Source organism: Sceloporus occidentalis, unplaced genomic scaffold (genome assembly GCF_023333645.1).
Source record: "Sceloporus occidentalis isolate IW3139 unplaced genomic scaffold, rSceOcc1.0.p SCAF_4, whole genome shotgun sequence".
NCBI lineage: Eukaryota > Metazoa > Chordata > Lepidosauria > Squamata > Phrynosomatidae > Sceloporus > Sceloporus occidentalis.
The window spans coordinates 44082739-44109376 of NW_028316984.1; the positions used below are offsets into that span (position 1 = coordinate 44082739).

The 26638-nt window shown below is 38.9% G+C and overlaps 1 protein-coding gene across 15 annotated transcripts in view; it reads left to right on the forward strand.

Moving 5' to 3' along the window:
* The window catches only part of KCNH7 (potassium voltage-gated channel subfamily H member 7), a 418649-nt gene that overhangs the window by 386144 nt on the left and 5867 nt on the right, over positions 1–26638 (forward strand). For 9 of the 15 annotated variants that reach the window (XM_089519860.1, XM_089519874.1, XM_089519865.1 and 6 more), the window contains 5 exons: positions 100–352; positions 1624–1829; positions 5395–5494; positions 12020–12277; positions 15488–15656. In XM_089519860.1, the coding sequence (XP_089375986.1) occupies positions 100–352; positions 1624–1829; positions 5395–5494; positions 12020–12277; positions 15488–15656 (986 nt within the window). Of the gene's footprint in view, positions 1–99; positions 353–1623; positions 1830–5394; positions 5495–10049; positions 10053–12019; positions 12278–15487; positions 15657–26638 lie in introns of all 15 variants that reach the window. The other 6 variants (XM_089519862.1, XM_089519869.1, XM_089519871.1 and 3 more) reach the window with 4 other exon arrangements.

The following is a 26638-nucleotide window of genomic DNA, read 5'->3' on the forward strand; positions in this document are numbered from 1 at the left end:
AAATCTGAGTGCCTCCTCAGTGAACAAGAAAGAAGCACCCCAAACTATAGGCAAATTTGTAGTTCAAGTTGTTCTAAACTCTCATATTGTCTTCATCAGGTCCTAAAGGGCTTTCCAGAATGTTTACAAGCTGATATCTGTCTCCACCTCAATCAAACCTTACTTCAAAACTGCAAGGCATTCCAGGGAGCCAGCAAAGGTTGTCTCCGAGCATTGGCAATGAAGTTTAAAACTACGCATGCACCTCCTGGGGATACACTAGTTCATTGTGGTGATGTTCTGACTGCACTTTACTTCCTTTCACGAGGCTCCATTGAAATCCTTAAGAATGATATGGTCGTAGCTATTCTGGGTAAGCCATGAAAGCTTTCCTTATGTCTGGGAAAATTGCTGCTCCTGATCCAAGAATGATTTTCTATGTTTAGACAAGAGCCAATATTGTCAGTGTATCAATGTGAAGGAAAATGAGTTTAAATCAAAAGTGTGTACCAAGTGTAAACAGGAGCTTCAAGCTTTCTAGAGCAAACCAAGATAAGTCACCTCACAGTTATATTCAGCCCCATTGATTCAGTAGGACTTACTCCCAGGTAAGTGTATGTAGGATTTTAGTGCAATATTAAACTCACATTACACTAAAACCAGGCATATATCACTGTTGTGCTAGTAGACATTTATGGGCTCAGCTCGTGAAGAGAAAAGCACAACCAGAAAGGAGAAGAATGGGGTCTAAATGGCAGGCACCTCCCCAGGAACCCTGTAAGCACCTCCAAACTTTCCCCACACAGAGAGAGCCAGTGAACCCCATGAGAATATCACGCCCATAGTATACAGTCTGGTATTAGAAGGCACATAAACACAAAATGGCACCAAAGCACTCTAATTCCAAGAGGCAATAATGATCCACAGCTATAAGGGTCCTTGCTTCTTGTTTGTGCTTCTCACAACCACCAGTTTGATTTTTACAATGGCCCCTTCCCATCAATGTCCCCCAAGTGGATGGAAAAAATACATGGACAGTTGTGCCCCATATTATTCAGTGGGCACCCATGTCTGCACAGGTGAAATCTGAAACAGTGTAGAACTGTTTCTTTCTTTCCATGCAGACAAGTCTCTACACATGATGATTTTTTGTGTTTTGTCTTGCCTTTCCCCATCCAATCTCCCAAAAGAAGGAAATATCATGTGATTATTCCCCCACTTCCAGTCTGAATGGTACAATCAAGGAGAAACTACCATATAATTTTATTGTATGTATAAAGATTACAGTCGCCCTACTGTTTTGGCAGACTTTAAGTCTGCGTCCCTCGCTCGTTCATGAGTGGCAAACAGAGGAGGACAAAATGGGGCCTGTGTCACCATTCAAGCCAATAGGACTTGAATATTGGTGATTTTCTGTTTTCTCGGGGCGGGGGGTGGCGTCCAGAACAGATCCCCACAAAAACAGAGGGGTAACTGTAGTCAGAATATGTAGTATTTCTCGGAAGGCTGTGTTGTCAGCAATTCCTTTTTAAATGCTTTGAGAAACTATGTTGTGTTTCTTCTTTTTGTGGGAAGAGGGGCATAAGTGAATTCCTTGTAAGTTTTCTCTCTGTCTGTTGTTTTCCTCCCCCATTACTGCTACAGGCAAAAATGATATTTTTGGAGAAATGGTACATCTTTATGCAAAACCAGGGAAGTCAAATGCCGATGTGAGAGCTTTAACTTACTGTGACTTGCATAAGATTCAACGAGAAGACCTACTAGAAGTTTTGGATATGTACCCTGAGTTTTCTGACCTGTTTCTCACCAATCTGGAGCTCACTTTCAATTTGCGACACGAAAACCCCAAAGTATGTGAAATATAATGTTTGGATAGCCTTTCAACAGTGAAAAACAATGAATATGAATGATTCAAGAATTGTAAGAAAATGGTATTATTTTGCTATTAGCACAAATAATATTTTATATAAAAAAAGAAAAACAACAAATAACTTGAGTAAAATTAAGCCTGCATGAGAACTAAGCCATGTTTTTTAAAAAATAAAAGTTAGAACCTCTACAATAATAGTAGTTTGAGGAACCATGAAACCATAAATTGTCTGATTTATTTTTGTTGTTATTCTTTTATTTTTAATTTTGATTTAGATTTTCTGGCTTAGGCTGGATCTACACTGCAGAAATAATGCAGTTTGACACTGCTTTAACTGCCATGACTCAATGCTATGTAATTCTACGATTTGTAGTTTTCTGAGATATTTACTCTCTTTTGTCAGAGAGCTCTGGTGCCACAACAAACTACAAATCCTAGGACTCCATAACATTGAGCCACGGCAGTAAAACTGCATTTATTCTGCAGTGTGGCAGCAGTCTTAAATGACAAACCCTTTAGGCTGGCTCTGCCTCAGTTCTCATGTAACTCATGTGAGTTTCCCCTTCCGTCCCTGTGTTCTCCAACTTTTCTTCATGCATATTGGCAAAAGACAGGATAGAAAGAAATACTAGTCTGAACATTAACAGCAGAGCTCAGTCAAACTGAACAAGAAACACTATGCAAAGGAATCTTGTTGCACCTTTGAGACTAAAAGAAAGAAATTAGTAGCATGAGCATCCCTAGACATGAGCATACTTCCTCAAATGCATGCCGTATCTGTTACATGCATCTCAGGAAGTAGACTCAAGTCTAGGAAAGCTCATGCTGCCAACCTCTATCTTTCAGTTAGTCTCAAACGTGCAACAAGATCCATTTACATACAGATCTTCCAAATTAACAAGTCTATGTTTTTGAACAAGAAACAGTAAGGAACACAGAGAGGATTTCAGATACTATTTATTTGGCTTAGCTTGGTCCTGTCTTGCAAGCCACTTGCCAGCCTAATATGACCAAAGTGAAGACTGTTTTGTTGATCTGGACCTTTCAAAGGCAAATACATTGTGTCTGGGTTCAGGAACTGTCAGTCGGGTTTCTAGTTATTGAGGTGAAGTGGGACTACCAGAATAAAGAGTATGAACAACCTGCAGAATATATGAATGCCAACCTCTGTTTCTTGTTACAAAAAATAGTTCTAGAAATGCTATTTTTTTTAAAAAAGATATTTTTTAAACAAAGATCTATTGCACAAGGCATCTTCCTATGGGAGAAGATTGCCATACGGGTTAATGGAGTGTTGACCAGGGATATCACTACAGAGGAGACCAAAACGAGGGATTTACACCCCCTAATAAGAATTCTGTCCCCTGAAATGAAATTTTCCTTCAGACCGCAAATTTATACCATTGTAGAGAGTGAGACCTCTCTAGTACTTCCATGCCCAGCTGAGGTTTTAAGGTACTGCAGTGCTAGAAATTTATAGGATGGGAATTGGGGAGGTAGGGAGGACAGAAGCAGTGTTACACCTTTCTTTTCTTCTGTTCAAACGCTGGGGCAAAGCCAGCCCCTGTTGCTGTTGCCTGAGGTGGAGCAGCAGATGACACCCACTTTGTTCCCACTGGCTTAAATAAAATAATAAATAAAAATAATAAAACTTTTATTTTTAACCCACTTTTCTGTAATAAAACAACCAAAGCAGCTAACAACAAGTTAAAACATCCACATACAATCTTATGTCAAGCTACAGACAATCCAAAACTAGCCAGGTTATTTTGGCATATGAGACAGAAAATCCTAAATGTGGTCCTGACTTCTATGGAAGAAAAAAAAATCTAATAATAATAGATTAAATGACTACCCCAAAAATTGCTGTCTTCATGGCGCCCAAACTCTGCTAGCTATGATACTTGCCTCACTCTGGCAGGGTTAGCCGTATACATGAAGAAGACAGAAAGGATATGGGGTCAGATAAATCCAGAAAGAAGTGAAGTTGAATTGGTAATATTAATTAGAAATAAGAGAGGGTGTTCCCCCTTTGAGGATGGATGTGGGCTAGTAGACAAGGAAAGACTCATGATGCAAGCTTCCAAATAATGATGTCATCTGAATTCACCCTCTACTATTGGGTCAATTCATGAGGCTAATTTTATTATACATTTGCCTCTAGTCAACTATTTGACGAAACAAAGCAGCAATAAAATGATAAATTTATATCTTTCTGAATGGCAATTTATATTTACCCAAACAAATGGCTTACCAAGCAGTATCACTGTGGTAATCATCAGTTATCCAGTATATACAAAGCTAGTGGGATATGCAATTTAGGTGGAAGACAGGATAATTAAACACTTGTTTACGCAAAATGTTTCCGGAACATACAAAGAGTGTGTGTGTGTGTATGTAGAAGGGTAAAGTTTCTCTGTAGCTGTCCTCTGAAATGCTGGTAATTGTGTGAGGGGTTGTATTTTATGTTTGAACAATGAAATGTTAAATTTTGCCGGCAGTCTGAAATGGTGCAGCCTTGCAAAACACAGGGCCCCTTTAATACTGTTTTAGCTCCAGTATTTGGCTGTCACTTTCCTAGGGTGAGGGATGTCTGGTTCCTCCTGGGCTGATCTTCATTTTTATGGGGGGGAGACAACATTGGCACACTTAATTTTCCCATAAAGGGTAGTGAAGATAATTCATTTTTGTTTTAATAGCAGAAAGGGGAAAGAGCTGGTTTCAGCAGTGGTGGATATACTATCCCAATTTATCAGTATCAAAGGAAGAAGAGCTAGAAAAACAAAACAAAAGAGTATATAATTTACCAATCTTATTGTTATGTAATGCAACTTTTATCACCATTATTGTGTAATTATATTATAATTATAATCAGCTCCTACATTACTATCTACAGTAATACACATCCCAAAAGGGGATCTCCTCAGTTTATTTCCCTTCATGCTTATTTCTGAAATGCAGCACTAAATGTACTTTCACCTACTCTCATGCACACACTAACAAATCATTATTCTGCGTACAAGATGGAAAATGCAATTTAATTAACATTTGTACAGTCATTAACTTTCTCTTCCTGGACCAATCTCCTCTTAAGTACCATCCATGGATATAATTTAAACTGTGAGCATTACAGAAAAGGGTTTATTTTTTCTTTTGCTTAAAATATTAAAAATCTGTGATGGGCATCCAGAGTTTGCTTCCATCAATAGAAGAAGAAGGCAAATTTGTCCACTTCCTCCATCTCTCTGAGAAAATTTGGCCACTTTCTCAAACTTGAACCCTCCAAACTCTGATTCAGAGTACTAGGGATCCCTCTAGAATGATATAGGATTTAGAGCCATGGGCTGCAGAAGGCGAGACAGTAGGCAAAAGTCTGCTATCCTTATTTGTACCAGTGAGTCCCTGCACCAGATTATAGATATGAATAGTTCATCCTTTTTTGTTAGCAAAGTCTGGTTGCAATCCAGTGTTAACTTGTGAAAAATTGTTAGAAATATAATAAGAAAGTGTCTAATCTGTGACATGTGGATCTCTCACTTCTCAAGACTGATCTCATAATAAGGCCGCACCCCATGAATGATTCAGATGGTGATAACGGCAAACTCCGAAGACGAAAGTTGTCTTTTGAAAGTGACATTGATAAAGGTAATTAAACCCTCTTTTTAAAAAATAATGCTTGATGAAAAGTTCATCACAAACATGGGCACTAAGGCTGCATGCATCTGCACTGCAGAAATAATCCAGGTTGACACCACTTTAACTGCCATGGCTCAATACTATGGGATTCCTGGAATTGTAGTTTTGTGAGACATTTAGCCTTCTTTGTCAGAGAGCTCTGGTGCCACAACAAACTACAATTCCCAGAATTCCATTGAGCTATTTAAAGTCAAACTGGATTATTTAGGCAGTGCAGAGGCAGCCTAAATGTTGATTGGGTAATGAAAATGGGTGTCTATTAAAAGAGTATTTGAATCTACTCAACTAATTTGTGTGCATGTAGTGTTATTGTAGCATATGTGTGTTCGGTGTTCTTCAGAGCTCACAGTGCATGGGTGAATCGGGCATTCTTTAGTATGATTTTTTTTAAAAATCCTTGTTGACCCTAGAATCCTAGACTGCAATACTACAGAACTTGTGATATTGTCCCAGTTACAGAAGGAAGTTAATCCAACAAGGACAGAAGCCCAATTTGTCTTTACATCACCACAGAAACCTGTTAATAGTTGAAATTCTGCTTTGTTAGTGAGGTTGCTAAGGTTTAAAGGACTGGCTCTCTAGCTAAAAACTACTTCTTCCTTTCTCCAGTACAGACTTTTGTGAATCAGCCCGCAAATCCTATAACTTCTAACCCACATGTCTAAGGGGATTTAATCCCACTTGCTGTTGTTGTGTACCTTCATGTTGTTTCTGACTTACAGAGGCCGAGACTTGCCCAAGGCCCCTCAGTGATTTTCCAGGGATGAATGGGGATTTAAACCCTAGTCTCCAGTGTCATAGTCCAACATTCAAACCACTACACCACACTGGCTCTGTGGTGCATGGAATTAAATACCATTTTATTCAAAAAGGCCTACTCCTTCTTAGATAAGTTGGTACTGTTTATTAAACTAACAGTTTTCCATTCGTTAGCTCTTACCTTATTACCTGATCATTGCCTAGCCAATGAATTGTCTGGTTGCAGAACATCTATGTGCCTTCAAGTTATTTTGGATTTATGGTAAACTTACAGTGAACATATCATTGGGTTTTCTTGGAAGAATTTATTCAGAAGGGGTTTGCCCTTGCCTTCCTTTGAGGGTGAGAGAGTGTAGCTTGCATAATATTACCCAGTACGTTTCCATGGCTGATTCAAACACTGGTCTCCCAGTGTCCTGGTCCAATGCTCAAACCACTACATCATATTGGCTCTCAGTTCTCCATTTACTATGGTGTAATTCTGATTCTTAGCATACTAATTTAAGGTACCTCTGAATTGCTGATACTATATAAATTATGTTTTCTAAGTTATTAGACTAATCTTGCATCCTAGAACAAAGAAGTTTTTAGCTCAGCATCTTACTGTTAAATAGAATGACATTATCTTTCCATCAAAGGGCATGTTTGAAGCATAAAGCCAAGAGTGACAACAAACCTGTCAAGGAAATACCCCCATGAAATATTTAAGCTGCTCTTCACACTGATACACAGAAAGTCTGTTGACAGAGGTGACTTGCCCGAATGACCTGCACATTTCATATGAGCAAACACACCTTGCCACCTGAAGAACAAAATAATAACCTTCTAGCCCATGCTACTATGGAATTTTTAGCAGCTGCTTCTGGTTGGCAGAATGTCTTTCATTATTTTGGATCTCAACATACAACACAACACAGTGCTGGTCTTGCAAGAGCTATGGAAATTAATGAAATAAATATAATAAATAAAAGAATTCTTCTCATCATTCTGGAGGTTGTCCAAAAATGTAACTTTCCCAAGCTCTAATTCTGGAGCAGACCCTGCACATAGGAGCAGATTAACTCTGCCTCACACCTCCACTTTCAATTCCCAACCTCAATTAATGGGATCAGATAATGCTAAAACAGCCATCCTTATTTTTGGACAGAGCTCATTAGAATAGAGGTCATTCATCAAGGTGACCAAAGCTGCTTTAGTTCTGTAAAATGACCTGGAAATATTTTGAAATAGATCCTGATCAGGAGTTAAAATCACATTTTTATTCTTTTTTCCCCAAAAAAATGTGAGAATTGCACCTGTAGGAGCACAATTCTCTTCTAAAACAAGATATGAGTGGGGAGGGGGCATGGCTTGTTTTAGGGTCAAAAACCAGAATTTCCCTAAATGCTGTAAGTGCTGAGTGCAGTTCCAATAGCTTATCTTCATACATGAAAGGAATGAAGCCATCCACGGAAGATCCTCCAAATGGAAAGATGGACCGTGGGTCTCTTGAACTTGCTTACTGTGGTCTAGTTAAACCGTTTCATTCAAAGAAATCCTGAAACTGGATAACGAACCAAAAGGAGGGAGAAATATGGAAGTTTTCTCTCTGTGTGTATGTGTGTTTTTATGGGCCTTTGACCAAACAAACAATAGTAATATATGTACTATTAATTATTTCTCTAATCCTTTTTCTGCTATAGTTTATTCCAACAGAAAAATTGGAAATTATATATACCCACAATTTTGTATTGAATTCATCAAACGATGGACACACATATGTGAATGAACCATATGTAGTGTTTCCTCTGGCAATTATAAAGACTGTCCTACTGTTCATGCATTTTTGAAAAAGGAATGTGGTATTTCAACAAGACTCGGAGAACAGATCCCTGTCCCAATGTGCTTACAATCTGAAAAATTATACAAGGAAAAGAACAGAGAAAACTAAGGAAAGGAGAGACTAGGGTCAACAACCAGGAGGAATATGTGACTTTTACAGTTGCACATACTTTACTATTTGTTACATCAGATAAGGGAAGACAATGACTCTTTAGAGACTGTTGAACTGCAACTCCCATCACCCTTCACCATTGGGTACGCAAGCTAAGGTTGATGGGAACTGCAGTCTAACAACTTCTGGAGAGCCACACAGTCTTCTACACTCTTTTTAGCATTTTGAGCATTTTGTTCTGAGAGAGCTAGTTCTTCTCTTCATCTGCTGATGAGAAATCTGTCCTTGAAATCTTCTTTTTCCCTCTTGCTGCTATAAGGATACATACTATTGCCTGAGCATGTCTTTCCACTGAAGTGCTAAGTATGGAGTGGTACTTATTTCATCCCACACTTCATGTTATCCTGGCAGTTACTATAGCAACTGTTTCTGCAGTAGCTTCATACAGAATTTAGAGAATATCTGCACAGCTCTTTTATCCTTTATTTCTAGTGCCTCGATCACTTAATTTGCCAAGAGTAGAACAATTGATTCAGCAATGCAGTTTCGCTTCATGAGAAGTCTTTGTTCAGTATTAAAGGGAGGGTGTAGGAACATCTTAATCAAATCCCAGACTTCTTTGACAATCAAGTCACAACACAGAGATTATTTCAGATCCAGTTATCAATACTACAGCCTCACATCATTCATAGAACCCTCAACAAGTACGTATTTCAATGATTTCTGAACTTCATTTGTGTTTATTGGAGAATTACTTGATAATTCCTCTCATGTTGTAAATCAAATGATAGCAACTATCACACCTGTTATTAAGGAAGAACTTTTTTGGGATGGCGAGGACAGGACGAAAGAGAAAGGACACCAGGTTTCCAGTCTTCAGAAACATTTTAAGTCAGGGCTTTACTATCCTGATAAACAAACATTAAACCAAAATTCAACAGGGAACTCTGGTTTAAACAAATTAGGATCTCCACCATCAGCAATGCAGCAAAAAAGGAATCATGGGATGAACTTATGGGCTTGATGGTCATTTCCAGCTTCATAAACCAAAATGTTTGAAAGCAGGAATACTATGCCAAATCTGCCCACAGAAGGAAAATAAATTTGGTGGTATCAAAGATAAAATTCTTTGTTTAGGGCCAAATGGAAAATAATTTTACTATCCCCTGGGGGTTCACCAGTTATCAAGGGGAAAAGGGGGGAAAGAGATTCTCAAGTCCACTCTTGTTCACAAAGTAACAAGATCTAGCAATTGTTCCCTCTATCATTACAGTTCTTGGCAGTACATTGGAACCTTCCATCCACAGAGGCTAGGTGTTCTGTCCATGCTGTGGATGGGGAAAACATGGACACTAAAGCCCCATATTAGTCAATGGACACCAACATGCATACATCCACAACAGTGTGTCCACAAGCATGTGCTGCTGTTGAATAACAGAGTGTGGTGAGGCTTGGATGCTCCAATCCATGGATAGTGGGCCCCCTACATTAGCTAAGAAATTTATCTTTTTGCTTTGTGGAAGTTGTAACTACAGGATCCATCTACACTGTGGAAATAATACATTTTGACACCACTTTAACTGTTGTGGCTCCATCCTATGGAATCCTGAGATTTGTAGTTTTGTGAGGCACCAGCACTCTTTGGGAGAGAAGGCTAAAGATCTTGTAAAACTACAAATCCCAGGATTCTATAAGATGGAGTTACAGCACTTAAAATGGTGTCAAACTGCATTATGTCTACAGTGTAGATCCTAGAACTCTGTGTCCAGATTTCATCATCTATTGTTTTGGAGAGTGTTTCAGCAGAAGTAGCAGGTCAATTTGTCTTGTCCTCATCATGTCCACCTTTGGTTATTCTCATAAGTACTTACAGAATCCAGAAAGGGGATATAGATCAATATCTTCTAGGCAAGTTACCAAAGAGGATCTATTCCGGTTAAACAAGTAGAAGAGGGTTTTTTTTAAAGGTCCATAAAATGAATATTAGCAACTTAAAAGGCTGCAATTGTACACATATGCTGTTGTTCTGTTAGTGATTTACAGTGGCATCAGTCCAACGTACACCATTTTAGCTCACTTTTTTGGTTGTTGGGGAGCTCAGAATTCTGTACAGACTTCAGAATGACCAATATGCCCCCCAACCCACCTTCTCTCTGATTCAATTCCCCCTCCCCAACATAGCCATTTCCTGGCTGATGGAAAGCAGAAGCTGTTGCAGAGAACCATCCAACTATTTTCTTCATCCTCCATGACCTCCTGATGTTCCTCTGGAGATTTCTGATGATGATGTTATTCCAGTGTGTTTAGCTATAGGAAAATAGCCAGACACTTCTCTGTCATTCCCCAGCAAGTAGGGAATTGCCATATGGGGAGGGGGGGGCTATAGCAGAGAAAAAGTGCATTTGAGCAACTGGACAGGAGGCATATCATAGTTATGCATGTATAATATGTCTCTCAGTCTAGGATCTCAGCCACAGTTGTCCTTTGAAGTTAATGGGACTTATTTCTGAATAGGTGCTGAATCCAACATCCGTCAGCATGGCATAAATATCTGTAAGTGCACCTCTACTCTGTTGAGCCATATATTCTCCCTCCAACTTCCTGGAAAGCTCTTAAAGCCACCCCACGCAGCCATTATGTTTTTCATAGTGGTCAGGCAGGATCAGAGGAACATCTAGGTATCTCCGATAGCCAGACACACAATGGCTACAGCTCAATGGTCCTCTGGGGATCTCAGCACTGATGTCATCATTTTGCATCTGGCTATGGGGATGTAGTGTGAGGTTTCTCCGATCCTGCCTTCTCACTGTGAAGTATGGAAAGGCTGTCTGAGGCAGCTGCAAGGGTTTTACAATAAGTCAGGGGGTGCCTGACTTACTGTAATTTGGAAGGGAATACCAAACCTTACAGTGCCCAAATAAGATTTGCTTTTTAAAAAAAAAAAGTTTTTATTCAATATCTGAAAATGACATATACATAAAAATACAGAAACATAAACAAACATCAACAACCACAAATTCCCCCATTCCCCCCCCTTAAAATACACTTCCCACTTTTTTCTAATTGTGATCTAAATGTGTTTCTAAGCTTCTCTGCATCTTCTTATCACTTCTTATTCAACGTACCATATCTAATTTTGCCATTAAAAATCAACATTTCTCTCATTTAGAAAACAAAAGAATTTTTTTAAAAATCTAAGCATCCAACCCTCCAGTACTGGTACCCTCTCTTGTGTGTGGGTTGTTGTTGTTTTTTACAAATTCTATAAGGTTTCCATGTTTTAAATAAAGACTCTACGGTGTTGTTGTTTTTTACTAAATTAGTTACATTATCTAGCTGTGCCAGTTTCAGCATTTTCTCCTCCATCCATTCTATTCATATATCCACAGATTCTACTATCTATGACATGGCAATATTTTTTTAAAAAAATCCCCAAAACAAACCTTTTCTATTTGGAATCTTTTTAAAAAAAAAAATTTCAACCCATGGATGGTTGAACATGTGGATGCAGAATCTGTAGATATGGAGGGCCGACTGTATTTATTTGCACACAACACTTGTTTCTAAGCCCAAGGATACCACTTGTGATCATAGCAGAGATTAATCATAGGATCTACTTGCCGAAATAAATAGAATTTTCTTCAACCTTTCTCTTAGTGTCACATTGTCTTTAAAATCAAACTTGCTGAGTAGTGACATAACTGTTTCCACAAGGACAATAATAAACTTCTTTTTTTAATGATGATGATGATGATGATTTGTTTTTGTTGTTTTTTAAACAGAGTATGGCAAAGAGGATTTAGATTTGGTGGACAACACCAAACATCATCAGGGCACCAAGAAACACTTTGAGGAAAAAAGAAGCAGGTCATCGTCTTTTGTGTCATCGATTGATGATGAGCATAAACCTTTGTTCTCTGGGATAATAGGCTACCCCTCTGTACTGGGAAAGACAGCAGTCCTAGACCTTGAAGAGATGGTACGCACGACAGAAAGAATCCAGACTGACAGAAGAAGTCATTCTTGTAAAGGTAATCCATGTATGTGTTTTGCGGACTTAAGGATTTCTGGAACATTAAATATCCTTACTATGAGCCATTTTATTATTCCTGGATAAATTATATGCAAGAATATAATCCCTTCCAGCAAGCATAATTCAAGCAGTTATTTCTTCAAAAGGCTTGACTGATTTTTAGCATTTGTGTGTCCTTGTAGATTTAATGCTATTCTTATGGTCATTTTTGATGTCTTCTATTGCCCATGATTCTCTTTCAATACTACTCCCTTTAATTTGGGAAAATCTATTTGCTCAGGAAATTATGACTATCACACAAAGCATAAAGGGGGACAACAGATCAGCAAGAGCAGCTCACTGTGCCAAAACAGACTCCTTCATATATTAAACTGTCATAGTTTAATCTAAATGAATTTGTGCCCCAGTCAGCAGAAAGGGGCAATTGTTGCCAACAACCTCAATGTGCCTGCAGAAGAGATACAATTCAATTCAGATACTGCAGAAGAACAAGCCAAAGAATAAATCCTCCAGCCATCCAGAGCAATTAGCCTGTCTATGATGGGAAAAATTCCTGCTTTGACTCCCAGATTATGGTGGCCACTTTGGCTCATTTCATATATTACTGTTGTTTTACCTGGCTACAGTTTATTCATGGCTGAGTCATGTGGGATGGGCAGAACATACTGTATAGGAATTTCCCATGTTAATCCCACTCAGGAAACTGCAACAAAGTTCATGAGAATTTCCCAAATGATCCATCCATCCATCCATCCATCCCATCATCCAACTCTTCACATGTGTGATACAACAGTAGTGCCTCTGTGTGTGTGTGTGTGCGTGCGCACATGCGCGTGTGTACTGCATTTATATCCTGCCTTTCTCCCTAAATGGGATCAAAAATAGAGCACTGGGAGATCTCTAGTTTGCTCCATTCCCTAGTTTTCAGTCTGTAAAATGAGTAGGAATCTTTGAAAATTTGAAATGAGATTTGTTGGACTCAAATGAATGGTAGCTTCATTGCACCATCTGTTGGAAAATCTCATATTGCATTCTTTAGTGATTACATTAAATCCTATGACAAGTAGCTAAATTTTATTTGCTGTCACACATTAAATGGGCACATCATAAAAAAATACTGAAAGTGGGGGAAATGGGAGGGATTTATTTATGAATGACCTCCCCCCTCCCACCGATGCACACATACACACTGTGTCTTGACTATGAGAAGCTATCTTAGTATAATGTGGATTTAAAATATAATTCTGCTAAATTTGTTGATGGGCACATTAGCCTCATGATAGCCATGTAAGAATAGTGTTTGATGGATTGTGCCTTATTGTGGCCTAAACATATTTCTTAATTAAGCATAATGTGCCACTATAGCATTTTCACTGGCAGAGATTCACAGGTAAAGTTTCCAGAACTGGGCTGCTGACAGATAACGTGAAAGCTGTTTGTTAGGTATAAATGAATGAAATGCCTAAGGTTATGTAAAATACCTAGTTCCGATGCCAGTGCATTCTCTACACACTCCATGTGATGTCTGTGTGCTTTCACTGATTTCCCGTGTGCATAAATATGCCCACGCAAAGGAAGACTGTTAGGTCTGAATGAATCCCACATCACTTCACTCCATCAAACATCAATCCAATAGAGCACAGAATGTTTTGGTATGCCAGACTGCTAACTGTAAGCAAATTCTGGTCTCCTTGGCTTCATCTATATAACATTGCAATTCATACATCTGAAGCTTGCCTTTTTCTTTTTAGCCACTAGAAATGTGTTCTTGCAGCTATGGCAACATTTTCCAAGGTAACATAGTGCAAACTGTACTCTGGGCTAAACCGAGCAGATTTAAGGGATATATATTTTCATTTTAACCAAAGAAAGATAATTTTCTTTTTTCCTTTCCTGGGGCATTTAGTAGTGTTACCGAACAAATCATCTTTGATAAGGGTATGTGTTTGAGTGTGGGTTATTTTTATTTATTTATTTTAACAATATTCAGTCTGGTTGTTTTTGCTGTCACTTTTTTAAACATTGAATTAATGAGAAGCATGGTTTTCTAAGACACTTTTAAGTATATGTTTATTTTTGTTACAAAATGTATGCCTATATAGTACAAGATTAATTTTTGATAGGTGATCTTATTATAATATTTATGTAAAGACCGTTCATGAATTCAAAATTCAGTCATATAAGAAGTCATTGAAACTGCATGGATTCACATTTTTCTGTGTCTTGTAAAGCATTGTTGATCTCCAGCACAGATGATAAGACATTTACTTCTTAAATACTACATTTATATGGTATTACTTACTACATTTATATCTCACCTTGCTACTATAAATATGGTACAAGGTGTCTGGCACTAAAGATAAAATATGTAACTGAAACATATAAAAGACATGCCAAATAATTAGTTCCTACTGGATTGAAACCTGTTGTATTATAGCCCATGTTTAGTAGTCTCGTTTCTTCCAATAGGAACCATTATATTTATTTCAGTGTGCCTGAGCCCTGAGACCAGATGCAAAGATGAGCTTAGCAGGAAATGAAATACAGCCTTTTCTGTGGTAGCCCCATCATTTCAGAAATCCTTTCTGCCATATGTGTAACTGGCTGCTTGATTGATATTTATTTAAAAAAAGAAATATAAATTCATGCTTCTTAGTCATGCTGAAAATGGAGGGCATTTTGAAATTCTTCCTGGGCATAAGGTTGAAATGTAGAACATATCCTGAAAAAGGAGGATGTCTGGTCACCCTGCATTGTCAGTGCCCTATGCCCCCCAAAAACCTTTAACAGCACAGGAAGTCATGCTAAGGTTGCAAGGAAAGCCAGTTCCCCACTCTGAACACCTTTCAGCTGGAGTGGTCTCTGCAAGGAAGTGTTCACAGTGGTGGAAACAAAGTGTGGATCTACTTCAGTATGGTTAAGGCCTACAGGCATCTTATTTTGACCAAATGTTTTCCCATTTCTTCTAACTCTAAATTGTCCCTGAGATTTGTCTTCAAACAGCCTCATAACTGAGTTAGCATGATCTGCACTTGTACTCAGTTCAGTGTTCTGTAGAAGTGTTTCTTCTTGGCAACTGAGCATTAGTACTAAGACAAAGGAAAGTCACTTTAGGGCGGGGGGAACATGGCTTAATGTACCTCCCAATTAGTAGCTTCATTCAAACCATATGCATACTTGGCTGACCTTCAGTTTTTATAATCTTCCATTTTGGCAGACATCACCGAGAGAAGATTCTGGGAGGAGGATCACAGCAGAGGCCACCAAGAATCATCTAGTCAGTCAGCATTACCTCATGCCACATGGGGCATCTCTGAAACAGAGAGTGAGATCAACTATGGTGAAGTGGAGCAGAGGCTAGATTTACTTCAAGACCAACTCAGCAGGTAAACAACAACCAGCCATGAGGTGATGGTAAAAGCTAGACCCTTAACAAGATGTATAGTAGGCATTTAGAGCATTTACGCATATCTTTCAGGTGCTTCTCACATTCTCTCACATAGCCTCAGTAAATAGAAATGTAGTTTTCTTTACCAGTGGTAACAAACATTTTCAAGAGTTTTCTTCCCATTGGGCAATATTACAAGTAGTTTTGTTTGTTTGAATTTTCAAACTTTTTATCTAAAAAGAAAAAAAACATGTGTGCAAAATAAAGTGGTTTTTTGCATGAAAAAAATCATTGTGTTCTGCAAAAATACAATAGTTTCGTGCAAACACATTTTTCAGCAAAAAGTCCCCAAATGTGAAAAAGTATTGGAAAATCTTCAACAACTCTTGAAATGTATTTGGATCTGTCAAGACATCATCTCTCATTGAGGATAAGAAAAAATCAGAGTATTCTTTACATCTCTATAATAACCCATACAAAATGGATAAATCAGTATTATAGAACGTACTGCTGAAAAAAGCAGTAGCAGTTTGCCATTGTGTTCACCAAATCAGTTAATGGCAGGTGACAGGTTTGAGTTAGGGATACCATATTTTATGACTCCTTATTTTAATCATGAAGGACCTTTGGTTCATGAGGCTATATCCAGTCTGCCAGACCTCTTTGTGTGGCCCATGATGCTGCATCAGCTAATTTGTCCATGTGCCCTGTCTTTGGTCACATCCTCATTGCCTTCATTAACATTCTTTGTGCCAACCTTGCCATAACACTACTTATGGTTCTACTATTCTTCCTGAGCTTTCCTATTCTTCCAAAGAATGTTGAGGGCTTTGGTGATCCTCTGAACTCTGTACTCCATCACTCTTCTGAGTATCTTTGTGTTCTCAGCTTTCCAAAACTCACCCAAACTTTTCATCTGTTTGTGGAGCTGCTGTCAAAGTGAATGGGTCCCTGCTCAGTCACAGCTAAATGTTTCCCTGCTGAGGACCCACTCAATCACAACTGATCATTGGTGAGCTGGATAGAAAATGGTTTCTTCTCAAAGAGGCTGCAGAAAGGCTGTGAGGGTGGGGAGCTGTAAGACTACCTACTTATACAGAAGGCATATCTGTAAAGGACTACTAAAATTATTTGAAAAGAGAATATATATTTGAGAGTGCTGCTTTCAATGCATAATATGCATTCACAATTTGAAAAACTCAGTGGTCTTACTACTCATGGTTTGTCAGACATGGTTGGTACATGGAGGGGACTTTAGAGACAAAGATCTGGCCCAACCTTGATCCAAATGAGTGTGTCTTGAGGGTCTCTAATTTGTAGAACTGCCATAAACTGAAGCCAACTTGACAGCAATTAGTAACAATGACAAACCAACTTATGACTGCACAGTTTAAGAACTGCAAAATTGTTCAGTGATCATATTCCCAATGGAGAGCATTGTGTGACTGTGCCTTCAGGACCACTTCACAAGTGGAGCAAGCTACATGGCTGTTACACAGTTGTCATGGTGTACAACACTGCAAGAGGGTGGGGTAGTGATCCCCAACAGAACCACAAGGCATGGTAATCCAGAACAGAGGGCTGAGGAAAGTCATGGGTGCCTTTGTGCAAAGATGGAGAAATGTCCCCATTTTTCATGATGCTCCATTATGGAGTGGGAGACCCTGTTGCACAATTGGAGATCTTGTATGGTGCAAATGATCACAGTTCTCCAGCATGATTTTATATTATGTCAGTAATGTATTTCTGTCATTATAAAGTTACACATTACAGCCTCTGATGCAAGATCTCAGCCTAGGTCAGCTTATAGTAATGTGTATGCCTAGCCCATATTCATGTACTATGTAGTGTTGCCTTTCTTTTTTTCCTTTTAGTTTTTTCTTTCTTTGCATTCATAAAAAATCCAACAAAGTAAAAATTGTGAAAAACAAAAAAACAAAGAACAGGGACTACAGCCATCACTCTAGAGCAGGGGTTCCCAACTTTTTTGACTCATGGAGCCCTTATTTCTATGGCGGAGCCCCAAAGAGGCCTATTCTATGTCTTACCACTTAATGGTGTTTAGGAGTATATATAAGAATATATTCTTATTCTTTAATTTCATTCCATTTTTATTTCTTGCATTTCCCTGGAGCAGCGGCAGAGCACCTGGGAAGTGCCTGTGGAGCCCTAAGAGCTCCTCAGAGCACAGGTTGCAAACCAGTGCTGTAGAGCACTGGAGGATGGGGTGGCTAGAAAGTGAGCAGAGGCCACAACCAGCAGATATCAGTAAAATAATACTTGTTGCCCCTCCTCCTGCCCCATGTTACCTTTGGTCCTGCCCATCACTAGAATGCAGTGCCAAAATATTTCCTACATTAGAATTCATCCTTTAGGCAAAACAATGGAGTTTATAACACGGATGGGATCCTGTGCAAAAACATGATTTAAATTAGCAAAAACCTGCAAAAGCAGATTGTTTTTTAGATGACATCAGAGTTAATGAGCATTAACACAACATTAACCCGGACAGAAAGTCAACAAAACATGCTGCTTTTTACTTTTGGAAAATCCCAAAAGTAAAAAGCAGTGCATTTTGTTGACTTTCTGTCTGGGTTAATGTCACGTTAATGCTCATTAATCCCAATGTGTCTGAAAAACAACCCACTTTGGCAGGGGTTTTTTCTGGGTTTTAAATCCCATTTCTGCACAGATTTGGGCAGTTTGTCTCAGTGTGATAAACTCCAATGTGTCTCAATCTCGACCTTGTTGTTGTGTTGTGTGCTTTTAGATCATTTCTGACTTTTATAGCCACTCTAAGATGAACCTGGAAGTCCTAAATACCCTAAAGGCACAAGATCCTATCTGATCTTGGAAGCTAAGCAGGGTCAGCTCTGGTTAGTATTTGGATGGGAGACCATCAATGAATGCCAGATGGTGTATGTTATATTTCAGAGAAAGGAACTGGTAATAATAATAATAATAATAATAATAATAATAATAATAATAATTTGTATCCCGCCTCTCCCTTTATTGGATCGAGGCGGGTAACAGCAAACAAGAACAATAAAATCAAACATGAATATCAAGTCAAATATGAATATCATGTAAAACCACCTCTGAGCATTCCTTGCCTAAGAAAACCCTATGAAATTCATGGGGCCACCATCAGTTGACGTGAAGGAACATACACACACACACAAGACAAACCTGCAAATGGGATTTCTTTAGTGAGATTTGTTCAGAGGTTTTCCATTGCCTTCCTTTAAGGCTGAAAGAGGGTGACTTGCCTAAGGTCACCCAGGGGTTTTCCATTGCTGACTGGGGAATTGAACCCTGGTCTCCAGAGCAATGGTCCAATACTGAAACCACTATACCACATTGGCTCCAATCTCCATCTTACACTATACTATACTGTGTATCAGGATTTTTGACACCATGAAAATTAAGTCAAGAAGGTGATTTGAGCAACTGTACTGGGGAAAGAGTTCTTGGACATTTAATTGCTCTGCTGCATTTCCTCTGACCCATTTTTTTGGGATATATGTAATTTCTTCCTTCCTGAGAAATGAACATTTGCAAAATTGCTGTGGTGGGAGAGACTAAACTCAGCTGCCATTAAAGTATACATTGCATTCCCCTGCAGGGATTTTCATTATTTGATATGAGAAGTCTTTTGCTGCTTACTCAGTAATAAAGAAATACATACAAGCTGCTGGGGGAGGGAGTGACAAAGAAAATTATCATAAGTACCCAAACACTTGTACTTACTGAACCAAAAAAAGCAGTCTTTTTGTTGGTCAAAATACTACTTAGGGTAAGCTTCTTTGTCCTAAAGTGTTCCACATAATTTTTCCTCCCATTTCTCCTCTTGGTGTCTAAGATGTGACTGTGGCTGTAATAAAGAGTCTAGCTCTCAGCACTGTGTGAAACAGAGTTCAGGGATGCCAAGCAGTCATAGGACATATTATCACTGTATCAGAGTGTTCAGAATGTTTTTGTTTTAACCAGTAGCTCCAACAATAAAAATGGACAGAAATAGAAAAAATAAGAGCAGTGCAATCATCCCCAGTAGAGCATAAATGATTTATCATCTGTCTGTCTTGTAATCTAAGCCTGATCATCCAGAATTTTTCATCAACATTTTGCAGATCAGGTGTAGCTATGGTTCATGCAACCTCTCTGTGATCATTTGTAAATAAATATTTGGTATTTTTTTGCAAGTTCAGCTAGCCGGCACACACTTTAGATAGCAGGCAGAGGAATCTATTCTTCCCAGTTTCAGGAACAAAGCAAATGAAGTAGCACAGGCTATACTGCATTTCTTTTTCAACACAAATAAATCCCATATGGGATGCCATGGTACTGCCAATCTAACATATTGTCGGACACTCTCTGAAATGGGGTGTAGTGAATTGAATCTCAGCTACCAGTTTTGGAGTCCATCATGGCCAAACATTAACACTTATCCAGTGATATTAAAGAGTCCATTTGTAGTAGTAAAAACGGCCAGAATTCTGTATGCATTGCTTGGTTATGAAACTACCTTAGTTGTATAGCTGAGCAGTGTCTCCCAGTCCAACTTCCCCAATTGGACTTACTGGAGATTGGCATTTTCAGACATCTCCATGGGTAATCTCTGGTGGCACAGTCAGAAGCAATGTTGCAAATCCATACACACACTGATAGATATTAATACAAGTAACAAACTCATTTTTGTTAGCCCTGGTCCAGATGTCATATGCAGCTTCCTGCATAATAAATGTAAAATTCCAGACATTGAGAAAAGGTAGCTTTCTCTGTCATATGAGAACCTATCTTTTACATGTGCTAAATTATGTTACATTGAAAGGCAATCGCTTTGGGTTTTTCATAAATGAGGGCCGTTTTCATGAACTGGGCATGCAACACGAAGATGCTCCTAAATGAGAATCCTATAAAATTGTAAACTCAAAGTTCCCTACAAAATGGGTGGGCAAAACCATGATGACAGCAACAGTAGACCTAGGAAGTAACTCATTTTTCTAAAATGTGGCTAAGATTACTTTTTGCAGGAACAAGTTAGGATGGAGTTACTATTATGGTTGTAATGGCCATGGCTTTAATTTATGAATTTAACTGCAATAGGAGTGCATTATCTGCTTGCTCTTCATGTGTGTGTGTTGGCTCAATTTAAGCAATAGGAGGGGAGAGAAGAGGTCTCATGGGTGGCTGCCTCTTACTGCATTTGGAAAGGATTGCCTTGGTATGGTTTTTTGTTTTTTTTTTGTTTGTTTGTTTTTTGCATTTTTCTCAAAATTTCCTAGGCACAATATCTAAATTGGCTACTTGAATGAATAAGAGAACATTTTCCTGTATTTTCCCATGTCACAATAGTAACTAAAATATAATTTGCTAATATTAAGCATATTGGTGCAGTTATAGTAACAAATAATGACCTTTTGGTTGATCAGAGTATTGAATAAAATAACCAGATCATTTAAAAAATAAAAATCTAAGCTCTGAGTAGTACTATTTAACTGTACTGGAATATTAGATTTAAGTTGATTTAGAATAATTCCATTTCAGTTTGAGAGGTCTTGTAGTTGCAACTTCAAGATCAGTTACAGACGACATATTCCCAGTCAGCTTTTCTTTTTTCAACTAGAGTGATGAACCAAGTAAGTCCTAACCAGCTGGCAATTTCTAAAGCCAAAAGGAAACACACTGAAATCAATAAAAATGCTGGTGATATTTGAAGGAGCAGAGATATAATCTACCATGCTTACCCTTAAGCCAGCCATGAAAGTAAAGTTGCCACATTTATCTTCATGACTCCTTCCCTTTAAGTATCAAAGAATAAATTTGAAGAGGGCTTTATCAGCTGAACAGCAGCAGGATTGATTTGATCATCCCTCAGATCTTGAGACAGAAAGAAGAAAAGATAATCTTCCTCAAGACCCAGTGTAACTATTAGTGTTTTATTATCTCTGGCCATACATGTGTTAAAATCACCTGCCAGAACAATAAGAAAGTCAATAGATCTATGCCTCTGTTAACTCAATAACAGAGCACAGTTTGTTCCAGGGTAATTCTATATAAAATGTCAAGTTCCTATGAAGAAATAGAAATGTTAACTATAAAAAGAAAGGAAATCTTTTCAACCCACACCTTAATTACCAGAAAAAACATGATCCCAACTTTCTTCTTCATGTTTAAATTTTTTAGGATCATATTATAGAAATGACAACACCATAGTGATGGTTGTGGGTGGGTAGAACCCCGGACTTTTCTGTTCATTTATTTGCTTTCTCAGAATTAATAGTGGTAAACAATTTTTCTTGTAAACAAATAATATTGTGCCTCCTCAGTTGTTACTCTTGACAGTCAGATAGCTTCCATCCTTTGTGAAGCTATAGGTTCCTTTGTTCAGCAGAAAGCATTGAATTTATAAAGAAGCCCTCCATGTTTTTTTGCATTTGGAAACATTTTAGGTGCTGTTTTGGTAAAACATGACAAATGTAGTCCCTTTTTAAAAAAAGAAACTTAGAATTTTTTGTGTGGAAGTTACATGTCATTGGGATGAAGCGTTTAATCAAATTGGTATGAAAACATTCAACTGCTTTTTAAGAGAGGTTGATTTCCCAGTAAGATTTCACTAGATAGCAACCTTAGATTGCCTGCCACAATCCTTCACTTTCAGGGAGTCTACAGTTAGTATGTGGTTCAAGATTGCCAACCAAGGCATTATTTGTCTCCATATATGTGTATTTCTAGTATGCCCTATAAAACAAATTCTCTAGTCATACAATGCGAATTAAAACAGAAAGCAGGTGTAGAAACAACCGTGGACACATGAAGTAACCCTTATCCTCAGTAATCTCACCCAAGAGCTTTCAGTTTCAATTTCTCAATTTCAGAGTTCTCAAGGGCCAATTTCCTGTGGTGGAGGGGTTGAAAATTGAAATAAAACATGTCAGCATATTGTAGCTTAAAGCTCATCCTGCCTGTACCAAAGCTTTGGGAGAGGTATTTCAATCTTGGAGGTGGGAGATGAACACCCAAGGAAAAATGTCATATTTGTGCTAAACCAGATCAAGCTAACCTGGATGTTTCCCACCTCTCCTTTTAAGAAACAAGCAATTTAGATTTCCCAAAGAAATTTTTTTATTATTTCTAATACAATATGGGCTGATAGTTCAGCTTTGTAGTTAGGTATGCTTAATGCAGTAACCTCTTCTGACCTGGTCCCTTCCCCCTGCCAGAAAATCTGAGGGAAACATTCACTTCTGTTCTGACCTCCATTCTGGCCCAATATAGTCATCTGTAACTATTCTGCATTCATGGTCAAAATTTAGAATGGTGACACTATTGCCACAATTGTAGTCCCCCCTCTTGCCTACTTTACCAGGCATCTGCGGCAAGAAAGTTCATTTTGCCTGTAATCAGCACAGATGAAAGACATTTCTGCTAGGTATGGGAAGAGAGGGTTGGGCCAAAAGAGGTTACTTAGCAAAGTGTACTTAACTGCTGGTACTGTACTTAAATATGCTTAATTTGGGCCTGAAATAGACAGCCCAAAAGGTCTGTGCCAGGACCACTCTGCCGCAATTTGCACCAGGACTGACACCCAATCCCAATCCCGGCCACCGCTATGATCCTAAACTGGGCCACCAAAAAGGAGCAGATTTTTCTGCTTCTTTTTGGCCCTGCTTTTCCAGGTTGGGGCAGGTTCAGCATGGCTTCCGGCCAGATTCGGAGTATGCATCATGTAAATGCCTTGCCCCAACAGAACACAATGGTGGACCTTTTGGCCTATCTGTTTGAGGCCTAAGTAGCTGTGTAGAATACTGTCCACGATCTACAATTCCCTGGTTGCTAAAATATCCACCCAGGGTGCTTCCCTGATAGTTAGAATCCTAGTATTATGTATAAAAGGACAGTTAGAGTTAGCTTGAGTTAGAACTAGAGTTAGTTAAAGATATATTTACCAACGTCCTCTTCTCTTGTTTTATTATGGGGGCTTTTGATAACTTGTATATCTTGACTGAATGCCTAAATTTTAGGTCTATGGATTGAAATTAATTATGACTCACTGACTGTATAGTTGGCTCTTGGTATCTGCAAGGGATCTGTTCCAGACACGCACACACCGCAGATACCCAACTCCGCAGATGCTCAAGCCTGCATTGTCCCCAATAGGGGCATGTGAACACAACCATGCCACCATTAGGGACAGCATGTGGCTGCGCTTCCATTGGGGACAACGGAACTTAATGGGGGCACAGCTGCGTGCATCGCCACCACAAGACAACGGGGGCTATACCTGATAACAGCAGGGCTATATTCATGCACCACTGGTGCAATGCAATGCAATCTTGCCGTCCACAGATGCTTGGATCCGTGCATGGCAAGGTTGCAGATACCGAGGGCTGACTGTATTACGAACTGTCCAAGAGAATATCTCCTTCACAACCAGAGGCTGCTGCCACACAGAAGAATTAATGTAGTTTGGCACTACTTTAACTGTCACGGCTACATCCTGTGGAATCCTGTGATCTGTAGCTTGTTGAGGCACCAGAACTTCTTGAGAGAGAACGTTTAATATCTCACAAGATTATATATCCCATGGTTCCATAGCATGGAGCCATGGCAATCAAAGTGGTGTCCAGCTACAGTGCATTGATTTTGCAGTGTAAACGCAGCCTAGGAGACAGCCAATTTTCATCATTTTTAGCACATTTGAAGTACAAACAGATAAAGAACTTTAGGTAATCTTCACTGTGATGTTCAGAAGATGGCAATGAAAGGTGCTTAGAGTCCTTGGCACAGTAATACCATGAAGCTGCCAAAGGACTGTTATTACCTTTTTTCCTTCTAGAAAAAGAAAGTGATTGGTTTGGTTGTAGAACGGAATTGCCCAACTATATTGTATATATTTAGACATTTCAGAGGTGATCTGAATATAATTTGAAGACACAGGTGACCAAAGAAGACAGTTCCTAACTATATCCTAAGAACGGGTGTGCACTGAACAGTCCCTAAAAATTAATCCTAACCTCATGGAGGGAGAATATGTCAGAGCTGTCCACCTGTGCAGGACCAGTTGATTTCTGGAACAGTGCCAAGGAATGATGTTCATAATCACCCTGTACATAGATTTTGTATACTTAAGGGATGTATGACATAGTAACTGGGCATCTACTATTGAATCAAACAGGCCTCTACCAAAAAATTAATAATACAGTTTTCCAACAGTAGCAGCTTTCTCCTGCTGAGAAAGGTCAAACCTATGCTAGAAAGAGGGATAAGGATGTCTCTATTCTGGAATGCCTGGGAAGCTGTTCCTTTGTAAGAGTGGGGCGATCTCACCTACTCCTTGCCTGTCACAGTTCATCACTCTTTAGAATAAGGAAAAGAGGATATTTAATGATTGGGAAAAATCAGCCAAGCAGTCTGGTCCCCCAGCAGTGCTTTCTGCCACAATCCAGCACATGAACCTATTCCATGGGGCAACATGTTGTTCATCATGCAGACCCTGGTGAAGGGCAGATGTGATGAAGAATGGATCTGACTGATGCGAGGTTCTATTTCTGCATCCTTTGAACAGCTTTATATAGTCAAAGAGGTTCACTGTCATTCTGGGACACCTATAACTTCATTTTGACATCCATCCTTGGCCTAGGATCTTAGTGGATGAGGTTCTTGGAATGCAGTGGCATCACTAGGTTTGGTGTCACCCAGTGTGGTAACTCATGGCGTCATCTCCCCCCCCCCCCCCCCGATTGATCTCCTACCATACTACACCATACAGAATCCTTAGTAAAAAAATTTTGTACTAATGTGACTCATTAATAGTAATCCCTGTGTATTACTGAATGTAATGGTAATAGTTGTGGCATAAACAACTAGCAAAATTAAAATTATATCTTTAAATTACGATATTAATAAATTAGGCTGTGTGTATGATACAATATCATACACACAGCCTAAATATGTTAACATATACATATACCTTGTTTCATGTCATTGAAGTGAAAATTTGGTAAAACACACACACACCAAGGTGTGACACCCCCCATCAGTAGGAGGAGAACCAAAAAACAAGATAGCTCGGTGGCCTTTCTCCTCGTTTTGGAAGCCTGTGGCCCAATACCACCACCCCACTACCCGGATTCCAAAAACATGGGACAAACTGGTTTGAAATAGAAGATAGTTCTTTAGCTGTCTTGGGCTTCTGCATTTTAAAGGCCACACCCGTTTGTATAAAGAACAGCAGTAAATCTTGTAACCAGGCACCGAAAGGGTTTGCAAGCAGGCAAAGCCACATCTAATTGGAAATTGGCTTTTGTTCAGACATGCAACCTTAAAAAAAATTCCTTTCTCCAGGATTCCATTACTGTCATCACTTTTGTCATGACAAATGGGCAATTTAATCCTGAATTGACAAATTCAGTCTATATTAGTCACTGAGTGCTCCTGGGCATGTCGAATGCACATTTTAACAAGCAATTTAAAGCCAATATAAGGGTCAACCCCTTCCCTTGCATTCTATGAGCCAATAAAACTTGAGTAGCAGTGGCCTAATTTCCAGTGGAAAGTGAAATACAGCAATATAGCATATGTTACAAGAGAGCAGCAGGTCATAGGAAGCATGCAGCAAACTCTGCTCCCTCTTTGTTGATAAACCTATACTGGCTTCAGTAATAATTTGCAATGTGTTTTGCTGTTGTTGTGCGCCTTCAAGTCATTTCTGACTTGTGATGAACCTATCATGGGGTTTTTCTTGTCAAGATTTGTTTGCCATTGCCTTCCTCTGAGGCTGAGAAGTTATGACTTGTCCAAAGTCACTCAGTGGGTTTCATGGCTGATAAGGGAACTGAACCCTGGTCTCCAAAGTCATAGTTCAACACTCAAACCACTACACCATGCTAAAAGCTCTGTGTTGCATAGACAAACTGGTACCTTTCTGCTATTTTGGACTGAACTCCCATGAGCTCCACCTAGTACATCTAATGATCA